Source organism: Cyclopterus lumpus, chromosome 3 (assembly GCF_009769545.1).
Source record: "Cyclopterus lumpus isolate fCycLum1 chromosome 3, fCycLum1.pri, whole genome shotgun sequence".
In the NCBI taxonomy this organism is placed as follows: Eukaryota; Metazoa; Chordata; class Actinopteri; order Perciformes; family Cyclopteridae; genus Cyclopterus; species Cyclopterus lumpus.
Window position 1 is genome coordinate 21,566,409 of NC_046968.1, and position 21,409 is coordinate 21,587,817.

The window sequence follows — 21,409 nt, forward strand, 5'->3', positions numbered from 1 at the left end:
GATTGAGTACAAGCAACAGAGCAAGGACAGTCACAGGTGCAGAAAAAAGTGTAAATTACATTATGTTATTGTCATTTTTTAGAAGTTTTTCTTCTTTATCTTATTATGTTATTAACAATGCTGTGCAAGTTTATACGTATTTGTTTTTGTTGAAGCTGTGAACTAAAATATGCAAAGGCTTTATCAAATTGCATTTTTGGCATACGTGTTTTGCCTGTGTGTACTCAATGTTTCATATTTCTGGACTCAAATACAAGAAAGGATTCTACAAAGGTTTTCTGAGTTGTAAGGAGATGTAGTAGTTTTGATGTGTTGAGCCAAAGCTCTAAAGGCAGCACTGCCGAAATCAAACAGCTTGCACAACACGGTGCTAAAAGCTAATGAAAAATAGATTTAGGTAACACGTTACTTTATTTCAGTCTCTCCAAAGCGGCGTGATGGGAGGCGACATGTGCGACAGAACAGCTTGTGAACTAGTTGCGTGGGCTCTGTGAAGCAGCGCTGTTTGTGAGGCGACGGCGTGAGCTTCAAATGCCACACTGCTGATCCTGCCGGGCCTCCACCAAAGTAAAAACAGACTGTGATGACAACTCGGTGGTGCCATAAAGACGGCCATTAACAATGTGTGTGTTCTGGTGTTGCCGAGGGGAGATTCAGATCAGCTCACCTCAAGCTGTTGAAGCAGCCCACAGCAGAAAAATAACAAAAACACAACCACCCTCCTTGATCAAACAATCCCTATTGCATATAAGATAAACAAAATCCAACATGACAAAATGCCCAGTCTTTGTAAACAGGGGCTAAAGAAGCTAACAAGGTTTGACTGGCTGCAGTGCCAGGCTGTGTGTTACATCTGATGGAAACAGAGTGCAAGCTGTTGGTGCAAGGCATGGAGCCTGACAATAGCTGAGTGCTGTGTAAGCTCCACTGTGCTCTTTCTGTCTAACTGCACAGCGTGAAGGCTCCAAAGTGCCCTCATCTGACCCTCAGAAATAGAGGTCTCCCCACACCCCATTTAAAACGCCTCCAGTATAGGTAGTGGGCACAGCAACGAACAGGCCGCCTCAAATCTAAGTTAAAGAAACAAGGCATACTTGTGGATTTTACTTGTAATCAGTGGTACAGCAGAACATTCACTCTTATTTCTTGAAATGAGATGGACTATTTAGGTCTTTCAAGATGAAAAGAGATGAGAAAATCATTTTGAGCTTTATTTCACTTGTCATAATAAGCCTATAATGCTTAAAAGTAGTATTTTTTCACTTGACAAGAGTATGTCTTATATTAAGTGTTATGAGATATTTTGACAGTAATTAGACACATATAGATGATAACATTTGCGTTTTTGCATTGCAGTCAATAACCAGGTGATTATTCTAATTTTTGTTTTACCTTAATACATCCCTCTTTCTTTCTCTGTATTCAAGTGTGTATGTGAGTATTCATTTTGTGTTGACTTTGTCATTTGCACAACGAGCAAAACTACACACCGGTCTCATCAACACTGCTATTGAAGCTACTTAACATCTGTTAAGTAGCTTCTCCATCTCACTGAGGCAAGTGTAAAGTATTACAGAGTATTATTTTTGAGCAGCTGTATATCCGTCTTTGCCATAGTGTATTTTGTTTGATCTCCCGGTTAATTCATTTACTGTACAAGCAAACTATGCTGATAAATGTGTATGCTACTCTTTAAAGTATTCCATTGTATTTTGCATTGCATAGTGCATGCAGTCTGGTTATCCTTGTGCTATTATTGCTTTAGTATGCACTGTGCAATTCTCTAAGTTGTCAATGTCACTTAGACAAATTCCTGTATATTTACTTGCAGTATACGTCTACTGCATTTCTGAAAACAAAATGCTGCCACTGGTGAGAATATAACTTATTTTTTGTTTGCATTAAAGCACAAATGCAGATACTTTACTGGCATTTTACTAAGCTAATTTTTCAATCATGCTTCCAGACAATTATATGTTTTTATCGTGTCATAATGATTATGAAGAGATAACTGAAATGTCCATCATGTTAATGGTTTCCATGCTTTCAGGGGCCCTACCTTAGCTAGGTATTACATGTTGATTTGAAATCCAAGGACACTGCGGTCCATCTGCACTTCAGTTTGCTCTAATTTCACATATACCTAAAAAACATGTCAAACCCTGCTACTGCAAATTGAAACAGCTATTTTGCTCTAATGTTTTCAGATGCTGATGACTCCGCATTGATATTATTGTTGGTAATAACATGCTCGGAGGGTTGTTTTTTTTTAAAGACACTTATGACTACAGCTTTGAAAAGTCTTCTCTCTCCAATCTGTTAAAATACCAATAACGTGTATAGTCTGTATTCATTATGTTCTCTTTGCCTGCTCTATAAATGAAAAACACCTCTTAACCCTCCAGTGTCTATCTGGTCAAATAAAGGTCATTCGCAGAACAGCTACAGGTAGTCATCACATTTGGAGTTATCCTCTTCCATTAACAGGCATCTGTTATGCCAGATAAGTAACGTATTTCGGAAGAATGAGGCTATCCTCTGCCCAAAATTGTTGAAGTAGTTTTAGTTTCCTGAAACATCCAAACATAATCCACAATGATCCATGACTGAGCCACAGAGATGCATTAATTTTGCAAGAGGGCTTATTGGGTTTTTGAAATCATGGACATTCTGGCATGATTTAAAAATCTTTAAGTATTATATGTAGGATAGTAAGGTTAATTATCAGCGAGCGGCACAGTGTGAAAGTAATATTGTTCTTTAACCTGGTGTTTATAACTTGCATCATCTCCAGAATTGGCGGCAACTGAATACCTGAAAGGAAAAGTTTGACTTTGTTGAGAAAATGTTAATTAACTTTCTTGCTGATACCACTCTCTCCGTTTGTTGAATATGAAGCTGGAGTCTGAAGCCAGGTCTCTTAGCACGAAGAGTAGAAACAAGCAAAATGCTAGTCTGGCTCTGCCCAAAGGTAACAAAATCTGCCTATACTAGCACCTCCTACTAATCAATTAATTGTACAGTATTTTGTTAGTTTAATCCACAAAAACTTAAAAAACAGAAGCTATGCCTTTAAGGGAGGTTATGTGCAATATTACCAAAACAACAACACTGTAGGAGTTTACTGTTCCCGTTCAAAGAAAAGCTCACAGTGTGTTGTTTTTTAACACTTTGGCTTTTGTGGTCATAAAAGAAAACTGATACAACATGCTAATTAGTGAGCTTTAGAAGTGCTGGTACGGCAGATTTAGTTAACTTTGAATAGAGCCAGGCTAGCTGTTTCCCCATTTGCAAGGCTCTGTGCTAAGCTAAACTAATTGTCATCAAACTCTCCACAAGAAAGACACTTGTCTCCCAAAATGTTGAACTATTCTTTTAATGCAAGTTAAGGAAAAGAGAGCTTTCTGATTTTTTGTAAGTTCTAGCAAATCATGTCCTCACCTTTTTCTTGACTCTTTCTCCAAAGCCTTCTAAGTAGGCGACATCTCGGCTCTGAGGTAAGTCTCAAGGCCGAGATGTTGGCAGCAACCCTGAGTCTCACGACCCCACCTCACAATCCATCACCCCCTGACCTCTTCACCTCAACTCACCAGTCAGCCTCTCTCCCCATTCATATTGCAATAAAGCTTATATTATATTATGCCATATTCTGCTGAGGCATGCTCTTTCTTAATTCACAACAATATAATTGTCCTGCAAATATTTGGTACTGAAGCTTTCTGTGCACGTAAGCATGTGGATGTGTGTTAGTGTGTTTTAGTGTGTGTTAAACTTTTGTTAGATACAATATAGGTCAACTTATCAAAGTGAGACCATGAAACAATATAGTTCTGAGTGGCTTTGAAAACAACTCTGATACATTTTGCATCGAAAGGATACACTACAATTATATAATAAACCCCTGAAACATTATTTCATCTTTCACTGAAGGTATAACCAACTATTGTTGTTTTAGGGATAAATCAAATCTCTGTTGTTTTTCTTTACAGTAAATGCTATTAGTAACTTTTAAAAGTTTTTAAAAGTTGTATGAACAACTCTCAGCCCTAGGTACTTTCTTAAATCCATATCAGATGAATCTAGGTTGGCAAGAAAGTGACATCAGTTTTGCAACAACCGCTTAAGGGAAGGGGAGTGGGAGGAGGGAGTATGTGTGCATGTATGTACACCACGTATTCACACGCAACATTTACATTAACACTACTGAGTTGCGCAATAGTATTATAGTACTTGTCGGACTATAATTGAAATGGGCACATCAGCAATACTTTCAATCTTAAGAACTTGCAACCACTCTCTCGTCACCACGTATTTATATATCTAACCTTTTCTTTTTCATGATTCTAAGATGACCTCAGTGACCTGAAGCCTACCGCTGGATAACCTCGTTTTTTTTAAATGTACGGCTGAAGTAGATGTTATGGGATAACCAAAGAGATCATTTTAACCAACCGACAACAAAGCTGCAGAGTCATAGTATGCATGTGAGCTACAGTAAGTACCTAACAAAAAACAAAATCAAAATACTGCATGAACTTGCAAGAGCAATGGAAGTAATGCCAATGTGACTGTTCCCATGGGAGGCCTGCACAGAGTATTCTGGGATTCATTAGCTGCCAGAAAGCGGATGACTCATTGTGGTCTCCCTGACCTCTTCTTTGTTTTTCCCTCATTTATTCACTACCTTACATAACTAGTTAACTTAAACATGCAGCGAGAGGCCTCCTTATTATTCAATGGAACATCAGCAGCAGCATAGACATAACATCACCCCTAAAGGGAAAATAGAGATGTAATCCACCTTTTCAAAACTTAATATACCAAAACCTTGCTCAGGACTTGACCAACAATCACTCCTGCATTTTCTCTACTGCACAAAAGCAAATGAACTGGCAAGAAATTGCATTTTAAGATAAATTATAGCTTTTACGTGAGTGGTACTTTATTTTGCGGAGACTGTGTGTGTTTGTGTTTGTGTTTGTGTGTGTGTGTGTGTGTGTGTGAGGGGGATGGGGGGGATGGGGGGGGGGACAGTGCACCCCTCCCTCAGGCAGAGACTGCAGTTGAGGTTTGCGGCTGCTCTGGTATTACCATATACACTCACGGATTCACAAAAAAATACTGTCACACCTCATACTGGTTGTGCCATGAATATCAATGGATGCTCTCGTTTTGGACTCACTCTACAAAACAGACAGTGAAAAATGTTCATGCATGACTACGTTCCACCTGGCCCACTCCATATATCCAGTTTAATGGGATAATGAACACACAGTATAAAGGAATTGTGCATGACACCAAGCTGCTTTGCACAATGCATGACTTATGTCACTGATTTTGCTCCTTCAAGAGACTATATTTTTGTGAGCTGTTTCAAGTAGTGTGTCTGTGACATTCCAACAAGTCACCTTGACAGTGGTGTGAATAGTTTTGGTAATAAAAAACGGAAATGGCACTCACTCAGTTATACTATGTGATATACTCAGGGTAAATATTTATTTGCATTAGTCTGGACATTATTTTGCTGACACATTTACCATCTTCAAGCCCCCTCCCGATTCCAATCCGAGTTGGCCTACTGAGGGGGAAATCCTTGCTCATTGCCAATGGGAAAATTCCATCCAGAAATAATAAGAACATCATTTGAGGGAAATGTGTCTCTAGGTGTGCAAGATATTAAGGGACTTCTTTTACACAGTTGTGTTCTTCTTCTTGCAAGTTCATACTCACTTCACAAACACAGCTGGAACGATTCTCACTGCTCTTTTGTCTGAAAGGAGAGCAATCGACAGAGGTGCCCTGTTCAACCATCCAGGTACTGAGCTTGGCACAGACAAGAAGAAGAACCCTGTCAACCTTTCTGATACGCTTGCCTGTGTTCGAACAAAAAGGATGCTTACAGACAGGCATAATTGAAAAGATCATGCAGTACCTGCATATCTTCCTGCCAGGCAGTTTCCAAGTCTTCACAGCTGTGCAGGCAAACTATCCCGCAGAGAAATGACAAAAGCAAGGAAACAAAAATCACAAAGCCAATAAGCAGCTCTGAAGTTAAATTAGCTATGTCTTTGTGGGAAAGAATGGCCCTGATGGTATTGACAAGGGAGACCCGTTGTGTTTTTGCTCCCCATTCAATGCAGAAAACTCTGAAGGATTTGTTTTGAGATGGTCTACAAAGACATGATTAAATAGAAGATAAATAAATATTCATAACAAAGCCAATACAGTGCCAGATGTTACTGTTAGTTGTACTCAGAATACCACTATCCCCAAAGATCGCTCACTCTGACAGGCATCACGGGTGAACATGAACACACACACACGCACACGTGCACTTGTAAAGTGAACAGTGAATAGCTCATAATCCATCAAAGCTGACTTCTAAACTACCAAGTGGCCAAAGCGTTTTATTGGGTACACAATACAAATGTATGTGCTTATAACACTGTTAGATATTTTTGAAAAAGGTGGTCACCCCGTTGTCTATTTTTGACAGATAAGATTCCCCTGATAACATAAACTCTGAGTAACTCGCAGAAGGCATTCAAATGTCAAATTTGCATCGATATCAAGGGGGAAAGAAACTGGTTGAATTAGTCATGACACAGATTGTTTTTTCAGTCATTTGAATACAATAAATGTAGAATAGACTGACAGACAGACAGACAGACACACAGACAGATAGATAGATAGACAGATAGATAGATAGATAGACACATATAATTGTGAGGCAGATGTATTCTACTAATTAGAACAAGCAACAGAACAAAAATAATCACTACAATTTAATTACATCTTTTTACTCGCCAATTAATTCTGACCTAACAGAGGTTAGGCATGTCGGCCGAAGGCATTTCAACACTGGACACGTCGTTTTTTGCGATCTTCCTCTAATAGCACGTTTCTTGCACAAATCCACAAGAGGATCAGAGGTCATGCTCAGTTACAGAACAACACCTCTGGAGTTGTAATAGACTCCACGTCTTGCTCAAAGACCCTTAAACACAGGATATAGCGTATTACTCTATGCTAGCATGCAGCCCTTATTAACAATTATATTAACGAATTTGCCACATGCAATCGATCATTAATACACAATACATATACATGCAGTCATATCAAGCATAATTACTCATATCATATCAGTGTGAGTCGGACTGCCCTTGTATTGATGTTATATTCCCATCTGCACTAATTAGACCTTTCTGTGTGCGAGTAATGCAACACTGGCAGTGCACATGCTCACTCGCATGAATAACAAAACTATTCTGAAGAGTGGCGTTGAATCCATCATTCCCTGTGTGAAGTAAGGGACAGACAAGTTTGTGCACAGCAGATAGATGGAGAGAGGGTGGAAAACGTGTAGTGCAAACATGTTCTGTTAAAATTGTAGCTCCAACAATTTCACAGTTTCTGAATGGCAGTGTTGATTCAGCACCACGGACAGTGACACAAGGCATCTCTGAATCCTGAGGTCTGAACTGACATCATTTCCAACCACAATGTTTTATTTCTCTCCTTATTTTTTTCTCTGCCTCTATTTACAATGTCCTGTTTAAGTGGTGAGAGAGAGCGTAGCATGTTTGTTTCAAAATGATGCTCACTACACTACACTCAAAAGAGGGCTGCGTGTTGCATCCCATCATGGTGCAATCTTTTTAATTATTCACCCAGATTTGCCTTTGATCAGAATAATCTGTCTAAATGAAAGAAGCTTAGGGTTGAAACACATGATAAATATGCTCTGAAAAGTGCCAGTGAGCTAATAAAATTCCCACTGATATGTTGGAGAAAAACATACTCTAAAAACATGATGGAAGATCATAACACATATGAAGACGTGTCGAAATGATGACTGTAGAATAGTAACAACTGTCTGAATCTTTCTTTCAATTTGAACCTTTTGGAGCTTTGCCATGAACTATTTACAGGGAGAGTCTCATTTTCTCAACAAGAAGATCTGTGTTTTAAACACACTTTATACTTAAAAGCATGTGTTATTTAGAATTGTATGTATGCTTACAATGGCCCTTAACTTCCATGTCAAATATAGCATTATGTATAATATTATACCAGTAGAGCACAGTACTAGCAGTGGTTCTCAGTCGTCCCAGGTAGTTAATCGCATTCACCTGGCGTCCCTATTAGACGGTTAGAATGAAAACCAGCAGGGCCCTGGCTCCTGAGGTCCAGGATTGAGAACCACAGCTGTAGAGAACATTTCTACGAGGCTTCACAGCAGTGTCTTTCATGAATAGTCCTGCGGACCTACAGCCCTGCTGTTTTCTTCTTAAACATCTGACAGGGACTTTTTTAGGCTCAGTATGCCAGATGTATACAATTATTTAGCAGCACACCTGGGTCTGGCTGACCAGAAGTGTTATGACGACAGGGCTCTTTACAAGAATGCAAATGTACTTAAGATATAAAGCACCAGCAAAGGAGACTTTTTACATAATGGAAAGCACAAATGCTGCCTTTACCTTATTTTCATTTCCCAAGCTTTCCACTCTAAATAAATGTTTGCATTCATATTCTACCCTGAGGAATCTCAGTCCTCCTGCTCTCTCGTTGGCCTGGCCCGCGCTCATTATGCACAATTGTGGTGGGCGTGGTCGGTTAGGAGTACGAGTTGACGTCACAGTTAAACAGAGGGGGTGGGGGGTTAGGGGCGGGGGGCTTAAAATATGAAAACACATAAAGCATAAGAAAAAATAAATACGGCTTATTCCAAACAAGGGGGGCGTAGAGAAGTAGAGTGAGTAGGGAGGGAAAACCGGAGGAGTCGGGAGAGAGGACGATATAACAGGGGGGGGAGTGTGCAGTTGACTACAGACAGAGAGAGTGAGAGAGTGAGAGAGAGCGAGAGAGAGCGAGAGAGAGAGAGCGAGAGAGAGAGAGAGAGAGAGAGTGCAGCTCGCCGGCCCATTGAGGAAAGATGGCTACAGTCACTGCAAACGGAGTGCAGCAAGAGAATGGATTCAGCACCACGAACAGCGCCGGCAGGATGAACGGGCTTACCATCGGTCAGAACACCATTCCAATGAAGGACCACGACGCCATCAAGCTTTTCATCGGGCAGATTCCCAGAAACCTGGAGGAAAAAGACCTGAAACCCCTGTTTGAGGAATTCGGAAAGATATACGAACTCACTGTACTGAAAGACAGATTCACGGGAATGCATAAAGGTTGGTTATTTCGGTATCCTTACTTTTGCGTTCCTTTACAAATGAAAAGGAGAGGGAGAGAGGATAGAGAGAGAGAGAGAGAGAGAGAGAGAGAGAGAGAGAGAGAGAGAGAGAGAAAAAGAGAAAGAGAGAGACAAATCAAAGAGCGTCCCAATTCAGTTGTGGGGCAGAGCATGAAAAGTGTGTTAATTTGCAGATGTTTGGGACAGAGTGGAAGCCCCTAGAGCTCCCTCTCTAACGCCTACACACACATACGCGCGCACGCGCACGCACACACACACACACGCACGCACGCACGCACACACACACACACACACACACACAGACATACATACACTAACACCTACACTTGTATATCTATGGCGTAAGAGGGCGAACACGTGGAAGTGAATGTCTTGAGAGTGGAGGGTTAATTGTTACAGCGTCCAGCCCATCCACGTGAATACTACAGCTGAAAACGCCTTTGTGTGTTTACATTGACTCTCATGTGCTGGAGCATCCCCGTTTAAGGGGGCGGGACAGGCAAGCGCTTGATGCTGTGTTATTTCTGCAGACATATCTCTGCAACTAAAGAAGACAACAAAAAATGACATCACACATCCATTTGCAGCATATTGTCGGAGATAAATAAAATGCTTTCAGGGGGAGCGGAAAGTGTAAACCATTATCAGCATCCGTGATGAACGTGGTGACAAAGGTGCATGCTGCGTTGACCTTTTACTCCGGCTAATATGTCGCCTACTTTTCGGACGTCATTATCTGTGGGAAATAGTCTTTACACGGCAGCTGTATTGTGATGCCGCTCCGTGGGCGGGTTGCAGTCAGGAAGTACAAAGCGGGTAATAGTAGAGGCTGGAATCCAGCATGCGTCGTCTTCTCGCTTGTTCTGTTCTCAGCCCCGCTGCCCCCCTCATTGTCCAAAGCGGGCGGGATCAGTATTCACTTAGTAATTAGTCAAGGATCGATCAATTATAATGATAGTTATAACGGTGAAAGGCAGAGAGCGGTTTGGTTGGGAGGGTAAAAGTCACAAATTCACAAAAAGGTCAAAAAATTCCAAGTCCGAGAAACACATTAACTTATGCACTCATATATTTAAAAAAAAAATATTTAATGAAGAAACAAATATGATAAAACAAACCACATGTTTATAGGCAATAGCTTTATTCCGTTTTGCATTCAGATGTTTATCTTTTTTTTTTTTTTTATGACAATTGAATTGAACCAGCTTTTCTCGTAGTCTTTATTCTTATTCTATTGTGGTTAAGGGAAATCAAATAATCTTAAAAAAGTAATAATACAAGTGAGTATTATCACTATTATTTTTATAATTTCAGACTTTTTAGGCTTTTGTTTGGTAATGTTTTAAACATTCATTTTATTGTAATAGAAATACAAAATGAGGTGGGACTTATTCCAGCACTATCCCTCCCAGTCATGAGCAGTTTATTATCAGCTAAAGTATTATTATGGCACTGTTACTGCTTGTTGTAATGTATATGTTTTAAATAGTTGTTAATGATGTTGTATATTTGACATACCATTTTAAATCACACACACACACACACACACACACACACACACACACACACACACACACACACACACACACACACACACACACACACACTTAGAATTTAAATCACAATCAGTTCACTCAGTAAAAGAAAATCTATTCAGGCAGGCCCATTATGTATGATATGTTAGTCAGTGGCTGCAGTTCATGATCTTATTGATCAGTGCAAGTGAAGTTTGGGAGAAATTAGCTCAGCATTGCTTTGTTGTATGTGCAGCCCTGAAGGTCTCCATGCACCACCTGTCCCCTCGCCACAAGTCGCCGGTGCTCAACCTGTTCCTCCACTTTCCGTTGTTCCTCTTTGGAGCTGATCGATTAAAACAATATTTCTGATGTTCGTGTTGTTTACGCCTGTCCTCAACCATCCCTGAATGTCAACACTCTGGAGGATGGTTGCCTCCGGACAGATAATCCTGTTCCAAAGCCAGACTGTATGCCTGTTCAAATCATCCCCCGCCAAGGCCACTCTGATGTGTGCATTATGCCCACTTCATCCAGCATGACATTCAAAGTCACTTTGGGAGCACTAGCGTGCACTTTTAATAAGATTTCACCAATGCATTATATGGATGAGTTTTTCTTATTGGCCACTTACCTAAACCATGTTCATGGCTCATGCTGCGTCGATGTGTGATACCTGTAGACCGAAGCAAGAAAGAACTAGAGTAAGAAAATGGGATTAGTATCGTTAACAAAACATGGAGTATAGTGTATCATGTGCTGTGCCACTCAAGGAGAGCGAACTGAATGAATGTCCATTCTGAAACTGACAAAAGCTTTTGCAGGGTAATTGAAGGTAAATTTATTACGTAACTGTAAAAGTACTTGGGTTTCTTCAAACTGAATTATATTGTAAACAACACACCAAGGTCAGCACAGCAGTCTTCTAGACTCTTAACTTTTTTATTAACACTAATTAATTTAATTTAATTTGACAAGCAATCCCATCTCAAAGCCCATACTGGCAATTGTCCGCAGCTTACACAGACTCCATCAATGTAAAATGTAATTGTTTCAGAAAAAAAGGTATATCAAACTACCCAAATGGTACATAAGTCCTCTTTAAAAAGCAAGTGAACAAAACTGAATGATAATAATAAAAAACATTATGAATATTTCTTATGAATAAATTAGAAAACTGTCTGTTTAACATGTTGCTCCTCATTTAGCTGCTTAAATCAATTGGAATATAAAACCTAAACTCGAAAGGGAAGTTTTAATTTTATAAAGTTTTATATTCAAAAGGTGCAGTTTGTAGCATTATAGGGGAATCTAGTGGCAATATGGAATATAATATCAAAAAGTATGTTTTCTTTCGTGTTTAATCCCCTGAAAATAAGAATCGTTGTGTTTTCGTTAACTTAGAAGGAGTCGTTTGTATCTACATACGGAGCAGGTCCTCTTCACAGAGTTACAACAGGTGAATTATAGACAAAGATAGTGACCAGGTGGAAATCTTGAGTTCTGAAAAAATTAAGCTGATTCGGAAGTGCCTTAAACTTGCATTCTTACAAATGGCCAGCAGGGGGCGACCCCTCTGGTTGCAAGAAGAAGTCAGATTGTATGGAAATCTATGAGAAAATGACCCCTTTTCTAACTTGCCTAATTATCTCAGTAAACATTGTTACATAAGTGTATGTTGGTCTCAATCACCAGTTGTAAGTCTTGATGTTTACTCTTTCAGTGTGTTTTCAGTTAATGAAAGGCAACTTGTTGCCAAAACAAAGATTGCTAAAGTCAAAATGCCAAACTCAAGGCTTCAAAACAGCAGCCCACAAACCAAAGGACGACGTCATTGTGACTAAGTCCACGTCTTAATTAGTGCCTAGATGCTGGAAATTACAGCATGCATACATTTTCCTTAGGAGATAGAGGAGACTAAAAACAATGCTAAAGTCAGCGAATATTGGATTAACATTCATCAGATCTGTAAATAAACAAATGTTTTTCAAAAAATGTAAACTTAAAGAGTGATATTATGATGTGTGTGAATTTTGCTTGGGCCATGTGCCAAATAAAAATAGTTATTGCAAGTTTAAAGAAGTTCTATAAAGAGGGAAATAATGTTCAGCTTTCTGGTCCATCACATCAATACAGTGAAACATTATGTTTGTTCAAAACATACCGACTCTATAAGTGTTAGCGTTACATTAACCATTGGACTGTAGTTTTATACTTGGAGACATGATGCTTCTCATCCAAAAGGTTTCATTATTTAAATTTGTTGTGAGGCTTTGACAATGTTAACCTCTCTGGGTTGCTCACTTCATGATGCCATGTACAGGTAGAGGTAGATGTTTGCATCAGAACAAATCTCACTGTCTGACAAACATTGACAAATGTTACACAAGCTGAGTAACTATCATCAGGATCGACAATTAGTTAAATAGCGGTTTCAAAAGTGGTTTTGTTCTCGAAAAATGCATAATATGCCAATTGGCTAGCGCTTATGTCAAAGTCCCAGGAGGCTCTCAAACTTGTAACATTGTCACAAATTCAATCCACATTTTTATCATAAATAGTACCACCAACATTTTTCCCAGCAGAGTTAATGGGATATAATCAGCTTGGCTCCACATTCCCTAAAAACATAAAGTTCATAACTATGTAGTGCAGTGCCATGAATTCAGTCATTTTAAAATCCCTCTTTGAGCTTAGTTTGTGCTTGAGAGAGATTTGATTTGTTTCGGATAGATGACGTATATGGCTGTTGGCATCAGTTAGTAAACCGTGCCTAATAGATGATTTGCAGCACTACCTTTTTTCACAGCCTGAGTCCTGTGACAAAGAATTGCACCATAATTATGGATTTAAGAGCAGATCAAAATATGTCATGTTTGCTCATGACTAATTCATGTGGAATGTACTGCATCACTTTGAACAGATGTTTTGTGCTTTGTGAATTCTTACTTTGGGCATTTAGGGGTTCTCCAGGGACTCATCTGAATATCTGGGGAATTTTGTATTTAATATTTTACTGTCCACTTCAGTGGATTATTGTTGCTGTATGCTGATGTCTATTCAGAAGGCGTTTTTTGTCTTCTTCATTTGTTTCCTTTAACGGATGATTATATCCTTACCGTAGTTGTCGGACACTCTTGTTTTTAATGTCCATCTGATAGTTTGTGTGTCGTGAGGGAGCCTTATGCAGCATGTGGGATGACTTGACACTTTGGTGTGCACGGCGCTCGTCAGTGTGTCATGCAGCCAGGTCGTGCTGTTTAACATCCATCATTTCGCTGAGCACTACATTATCATAATACTTAGTGTCAGTGCCAGAACGCATGCATTGTTCAGACATGCTGAATGTTAGTGGGGGGCAAATCTTTTGCTTGAGTAGAGTTATCTATCAATCCGTCTCTGACGCTGAGAGCAGGGACTCTGGGCTGCACCACACAGCCTGGAGGAAGAGCTACAAAGAGATGTTAAATATCCTCATCCATTCCCCTCTCCTCGGTAGGTCCATGCAGTGTAATTGGCTATATATAGCCTGCCAAACTGACATAAAAACCTCAGTAGGGCACTAATATCTAATTGCAAATGAGACATAGAATGTAACAACAAATCCTTGAAAGTGCCTTTTCAATTGGTAGACAGCTTTGTGGTACTCTGTGAAATTCCAATTCTATAAATAGTTTTGAGACTTTAAGTAACGGCCACAAGGGGTTACAGATCCATGCCTGTATTGGGTTTTATCTACAGTGTGAGCGTTGTAGAGGAAGCATTGGACAGTGAGGACAGTGATTGACAGTTTGCGTAAATTGAATGACAGGTGTAGCGTAAGTCTACAGATGACCCCTCTGATCATTAGAAAGAGGGCTGTGTGTGAAGTAGACAGCTAACCACTCTGAACAGCCCGCTCCGAATGTAGATCGACTGAAAGATGCTCGGCAGGTAATAGTGTGGTTAACACAGAAACATGAAGCGGCTGATGAATCCTCACATCGTATTTGTCTCAGTACCCATGAGAGGGTCAGGCTGTCACATTCAGCAGCATCCAGTTGTTTTACATAATTTCTTTTTTTCACCTGTATCTTCTTTGGAAATGAATTTGCATTATTTTCCCACTTTAATGAACATTCTTGGATCAGACACATGTGGGGAGGCTGGAGGAGAGCAAATTGCTCATGATTCATGAATTCACTGCTAATGAATTGAAATTTTATACAAATTTGTTCTGGAGTTATTTCAATTACAGATACCTGATGCCTTAAAAAAGCACAATTTACTCTTAATGCCTGGATGCATGCAATTGTGAGAACACACTAATTTCCATTTAAAACAAAAAACTTTTAGAAGAAGCGTTACGGGGGGGTGGGGGGGTATTCTTTAAGTAATTACACAAAACGTGTCTCGCAAACGCAAATACACATTTCCTGCTTTCTCTTTGAACTAGTTTACAGGGTCTACTTTTTAATTTGCCTTCAATATAATGTGTTGAACTTTTGCCCTTCACAGAAATTATAGTGTGGTAAATTGTCTTTGATTACCAAAGTATTATTTTCACCCCACTTAACCTGCTCATCGCAGGAAGCCACCATCAGAGCCATGTTCTCCTACTTTTATCCTTCCCATTTAATGCCTACGACTTTCCTCTAGTCTTTGGTTGAAGATTTGGTCAATTCAAACTTGAATTCATTCATTAAGGTTTAGACCTTATCTTGAGTTATTTGATGAAAATTAATACCTTATCTTACTTAACAGTATCACAACAGGTATTAGAAGCACTGAAGCACTGAAGGACCAAACCAGTGTTAATATCACGTGTTATCCTTTTTACTTTAAATAATCTTCACTTTACATTACTGCTAAATACTTACAAGGCCTTAAAAGACTTGCGTCAGTATCTAAAGAGATATAATACATCCCAGTGTACATCGTTTCTGCTTTTTTTTTTTTTTATTCAAAGTTTGTATTTTGTGATTACATTGTGCAGACAGTTTAAATCAAGTCGCACGTTCTGCCGCATTACCACTGAACAATGAAAGTGGTATGTTTTTGAAAAAGCTCCTTTTGTATGATTGCAAATACTACCAAGAGGACAACCACGTGGGATAACCTGCAAGTATGAAAGTAATCCCATGCCAATTAGTCAATTTAAAATGTTAAGGTGACAGCCCTAACCTGCTACCAGCTGCTACATCCTTGTTACCGCCCCTCAAACTGTATCATTGTGTCTTTCCTCATGTTCTCCAAGCTGAATGCTCATCTGTTCCACAACTGGCTTTCTCAGTCGCAGAGTCCTTTGGGCTTAAGATGTCCCCTGAGCCAGCACTGTTGGATATGAAGCTTTCCTAAAGCCCCGCCGGTTTTCCACCACCGCGAGGAAGCCGAGGCTGCACAAAAAGTCCAGTTTAACAAATCATTTGAACTCATAGTATCACATGCTATTTTTCTGTAAGCAACTAGAACAACCTGAGGTGGGGAGAGATTGCTTCGCTTGTTTCAGATGCAATTTAACTTGCTTTAAGCATGCTCCTGGAAAAACTCAACAGAGGTCCAGTTTTCAGATCTCTAGTATTTACATCATTTATTATCAAGCACCACACTGTAAAAGTACCCCATTACAATAGAGTTTGGAGTACACGCTCTGCTTTCAAAATGTTCCTAAATTAAAAGTGTTTGTAGTAGTAGTATAATATTGGATTATTGATGTATGCATTTAAAATAACCAATAAATATATATATTTTTAATTAAATATTTTTTTTCAAGCCACAGTGTATGTTTCACTTGATCAAAAATTATTTCCTGAAAAGAAAATGATCAAATAAATCTTCAATGCTCAACTTTGTTGAGGGAAAGTTTACAAGAATCTTTGTTTGGGACATTTTTATGTCATTCAGTATTTATTATTTATTTATTTAACGTATCTATTACACTTCTTGGCAATATGCAGCAAAGTGAACCGGTTAAAAACACCAAAGAGGTTAGGGCACTGGAAGAGGAATGTCAGCAACAGCCTACAATTCCCAAAAGCCTTTGCTAAGACGTGCCCCCCAGGGAGGCCTCGGCTCATGTCCCACAGTTTTGTAATGTCACAAAGGATGAAGAGTGTTTCCCCAGGCTCCCAAACTTTCCTGCTTTGTTGTGTGGCATGCTGTTTCATCAGTGTCGTTTAGGTGATTTTTCCTCTTGAGTAACTGCCTAGTTGTGGAGGTGGGTGAAGGTTGTCGTGAAAGGGAGCTCTCTTGGCCGGGAGCCAGAGTGTGTTGCTGGGTTTCGGGGGCGATGGGTGCTATGTGCTGCATGCAGGGTATCATCAGTATGTCTGAGTGTGTGTGTGCGTGTGTCTCGTTTCTCCCATGGGAATCCTTGGCAGCAGGTGTGACATGCAGTAATGGGAAATTATGCTGCACAGTGCAAAACCTCTTCTCAACGGGGTCACCCACTGTCAGTTCTGCCAAGAGCATAACAGAGCAACCACTCACCCTTTAATGAAAGCTGTCACATTTTTGTAAAGGAATTATTTATTGATGCATATTCACTGTGTTTTCCTGAATTTTCAAACTTAAAGGAAAAGAGATGTGTCGGGGAACAGTTTTGAGCTCATCACCAGAGGATTTTAATAATTTAGCAGCTTTTTCCTCCTGTCCCCAGTTCAATAACTAAGAGATCATTCACAAGACATAATGCATATTTTTGCATTCATGAAATGAAAACAATAATGCCCTATCTGGGGTGACTAAGCATCATCACTTCTGATTTAAATGTAACCTCCAGGAACACACCTTGACATTTTTTTCTGTTTAATGTTGCTTAGTCCATTTCATTATATTAAACTAAATGGAAAAACAACAACAATACAAACAATATAGCAAACATGTTCTTATCATAAACAGTTTACATATGCATATGCAGTTCAGTAAATCTAATCTGAAGAGGTTGTCATATTTAAAAAAAGAAATGTGTATCTTATTGTAATTTTATTTCCCAACCAGCATGTTATTTTCTCTGAGGCTATAAAGCTATTAACTTCAGAGAGCCACATTCCAATTGTCAGCGCAGTATATGAATTCCATTTTAATGTAATACATGTTTTTGGAAATAGCTTGTACGGTCTCATAGTATGGGTTGCGTAGAATTACTTGACAAATCACAAATCCCTGCGTCCATTTGGAAGGTTACGATGTCGGAAGTCGACTGTAAAGACACCAAATCTCTGAACAAACGCAACTGGAGAGAAGTTACACTGGCTTTCTTGCTTTACATGGTACATTTAAAATATGGACTTTCATTGTACAGCCAATGAAAATCCAGATCTGTGTTTGAAAATACATTTTGTGCAGTCTAAATGGGTTAACATAAAGATGATGGAAAATGCTTAAATTGATTAATTTTTGTCTCGTGCTCTTAGTTTTCACAATCTGTATTTTTACATTTTAGACATTGTATTTGATGGGTGCTGAATGCTGAAATCCCTTGATCATCAAAATGATGTGCTGTGGTCAACTAAAAAGTCCTTACTTAGCATCCAAGTAAACACAAACCTACCACATACTCTTTCTTTAACCAATACAATATGGTCTCTGTCACTCTAACAGTTGTTCTTCTTTTTGTCATGAATGGTGGTTCATTGTGGATTAAACCCATCTCTCTCCTGTCTCTCCGATACTCCAGGATGTGCCTTTCTAACATACTGTGCCAGAGAGTCAGCACTGAAGGCCCAGAGCGCCCTCCATGAACAGAAGACTCTGCCAGGGGTAAGTGCCCCTGATCTGCCCTCTGTCATAGGCTAAAGCCCCTGGGGCAGCCAGCCTGGCATGGGATCCTCCATTAACATAGGGATTATATCACACAAACACACACGCACAGACACACACACACACACACACAGACACACACACACGCACACACACACACACGGAAACAGATGGAAAGAGTCAATCCTACTTTCTCAGCCTCTTTTTCTTGCTCGCTATCAGACACAGTCTTTCTGGCTCACTCCCCTACACACACATGCACACACACGCGGACATACTAAAAGAGTGTGAGTGGCCTATCTCACCTTGCAGTGTCTTATACACTAATCACCTTAGCGGAGATATTTGATAAGCACTCCTTCATAACAGCCTGTGCCGTCCTTCCCCTGTCCTCTCACAATATGGCTGCCGCAGACACTAATTGCCTTGAGGAATTCCACTCTCATTATCACATATAATCAAACAGTAAGTATAAACAATCATTTTTACCATGTATATCACCATCTGGTGTTTTTAGTTTTAATTCTCTCCCGTTTAAAAAAAATAAAAAGTGCCTTTTTTCTATCGGTTGCCTTTGGCGGGCGGGTAACTTTTTCAATTAAAATAATAGCCTCTTCAAACAACACAGGTAAAGCCTACCCAGTAGTGGGCTCTTAAGCTCACCCAGGAGGAGACCCTCAATCTGGGATCAGCATGAGCTTGTGGTGTGTATCTGTACTTGATGTGTGTGAAGGGGATTCAACTCTCACATCAGGGGAATTATCGAGGTGTGATTGAATTACGCCCGTGGGTCCCTAAGAACGTGAAACTGCTCCAGTGCCCAGCCCCAGCCCCAGCCCCAGCCCCCCAACACACACACACACACACACACACACACACACACACACACACACACACACACACACACACACACACACACACACACACACACACACACACATACCCCACTCACACACCTTTCTTTTTCACCATGAACCAATACACCCTCCCAGGTTGGGGCTTTAATCAGAGCCTCGGGAAATCCATCTGAATCTCCGGGGAGGGAGAGAGGTACAGAGAGACAGAAGAAGATAGGAGGGAAGGGACAGGAAGTAGGAGAGGAAGAAAGTAGCTAAAGGGATTGGTTTTGGGGCTAGTGGTGGTTGATGTACTTGGGGGGGGGGGGGCTTTATATTATTCCTCACTGTTGGGTTAATCAGCAGTTTTCACTTTCATCGGTACTTCACTGAATGTTATGCACACAGGTACACTGCAGGGAAAGAGTCCCTGCGTGACCGGGATCCCTGGCTCGTTACTGCCTCCCGCAGCTTCATAATGAGATGATTGTCACGATGGTCCAGGATAGGTGTTCCTGTCTTTATAGCCCTCGTGGAGGGAGCTTCTTGTTTGTATTCTATCTATAAAGAGGTTAATGGCATGTTCTGCAGGGTTTGGGTAAACATTTCCCCAGTACATCGCACAGCGAGGGGTCAGTCCTGCAATCTCGGACTGAGCACCGCCTGCATACAGAGGGCTAATGAAGATGTGCTTTCATTCTGCGTGCGTGTGTGTGTGTGGGGGGGTGTCACGGGCACAGAGAGAGAGAGAGAGAGAGAAGAAGAAGAAGAATAGATGGAGAGAAAACAAGAAGAGTTGGAGGGAAACAGGGACAGACAAAGACCGAGAGAAGTGACACTTCTGGACAAGCCTCATTGTCGTTGTTATGGCTGGATGCTTTCAGATGCTCCGTCGTATAATGCTGCCCTTTCCGGTGGCGACTCCAAACAGTGTGCAGAGATGATTGTGCAGTCGGATTGTGGCGATGTCAAGTCTTTCTTTCACGAGATGATACCTGAAAGAAAAAAGAAAATGTTGGATCAACAAAATAGTAATAAAACGCTGCCTGAAAAGATTATTTGATGCAGGTGTATCACGTTTACAAAAGCAGCTCCATATTTGTCACATGGGGTTCAATCCAAATGGAAGTGTTGATAGCTTTAAAAGAGCTTGGACAGCACCATTACATCATGTTTATCCAGCAAGAAATTCTTGTACGGCTTCCTCACTTTGACATTATGTCAATACACCTTTCTACAAAGCAGCACAGAGAATGCTGTATTTCACTCATTTCACTCAAACCTTTGATCCAGACTACTGGACCAAAACTATTTTGCAAAGGTACATTATTTTACTTCAACAAACCGACTGAAAAATCAAGATGATGGGGAAAGCAGCTGTGTGCTTGTGAATTTGATGAACTGTTGTCTCTGTGACCATTTGGCTTTAGTCTGTTACAAACAAAGCTGAAGTGTAGTTTGCTGAAAAAGAGAGACAAGTACTATGATACTGCCTTCGGTATCATTCATACAGGATGAATATCGGCATGCATATAATAAAGGCCTTCCCTTTTGGAGTGTGCAGCCAGGTGAAGCAGAGGATGTGAACACCCCATGTCTTTTGATATAACATAACAATGTAAAATGTGTCTATGACCAGTAAGAAATAACAATTGCTGTGAATCACCAATTACCTTCTCTTCCAGTGCGTCTACCTCAAAAAAAACTATTTCAATGTTGGCATCACTGATTATGCCTTAAAAAGTTAAGAGTGACATTTTTAAGGAACACATTCTTGCTTTAAAAAAGAAAAGTTCACCTAGTAGAGATCGTCTCTCTACCTGAGCCCAGATCGTCACAGTCGAAGGAACATGTACATGCCCAGCTTTATAAGTATCTCAATCAAAATCCTGTCTTTCTACCCAGTCCTTCATGTGGTACTTTCATTGTTACAAAGTGTCAGTTTTCCTGCACAGTGCAGGTATTTTCACATCATAACACAGTGTGTGCATTCCACCAAAGGAGACAAGAGGCTTAACAGTATGACAGAGAGGAGGCGGATATATCTGCGTGTGTTGTCTCAGCAGGATGCCACAACTCTTTCGTCATCTCCAGATTGTCTGTGATTT

The 21,409-nt window shown here is 40.1% G+C and overlaps 1 protein-coding gene across 20 annotated transcripts in view; it reads left to right on the top strand.

The window, feature by feature from the left end:
- Positions 1 to 8,727: 8,727 nt before the first annotated feature.
- Positions 8,728 to 21,409, top strand: part of si:dkey-205h23.2 (CUGBP Elav-like family member 4) — a 124,023-nt gene continuing 111,341 nt past the window's right edge. For 14 of the 20 annotated variants that reach the window (XM_034559455.1, XM_034559523.1, XM_034559542.1 and 11 more), the window contains exons 1-2: positions 8,728 to 9,188; positions 18,383 to 18,465. In XM_034559455.1, the coding sequence (XP_034415346.1) occupies positions 8,939 to 9,188; positions 18,383 to 18,465 (333 nt within the window). In that variant the 5' untranslated portion in view covers positions 8,728 to 8,938. The remainder of the gene's footprint in view (positions 9,189 to 18,382; positions 18,466 to 21,409) is intronic. The other 6 variants (XM_034559576.1, XM_034559594.1, XM_034559585.1 and 3 more) reach the window with 3 other exon arrangements.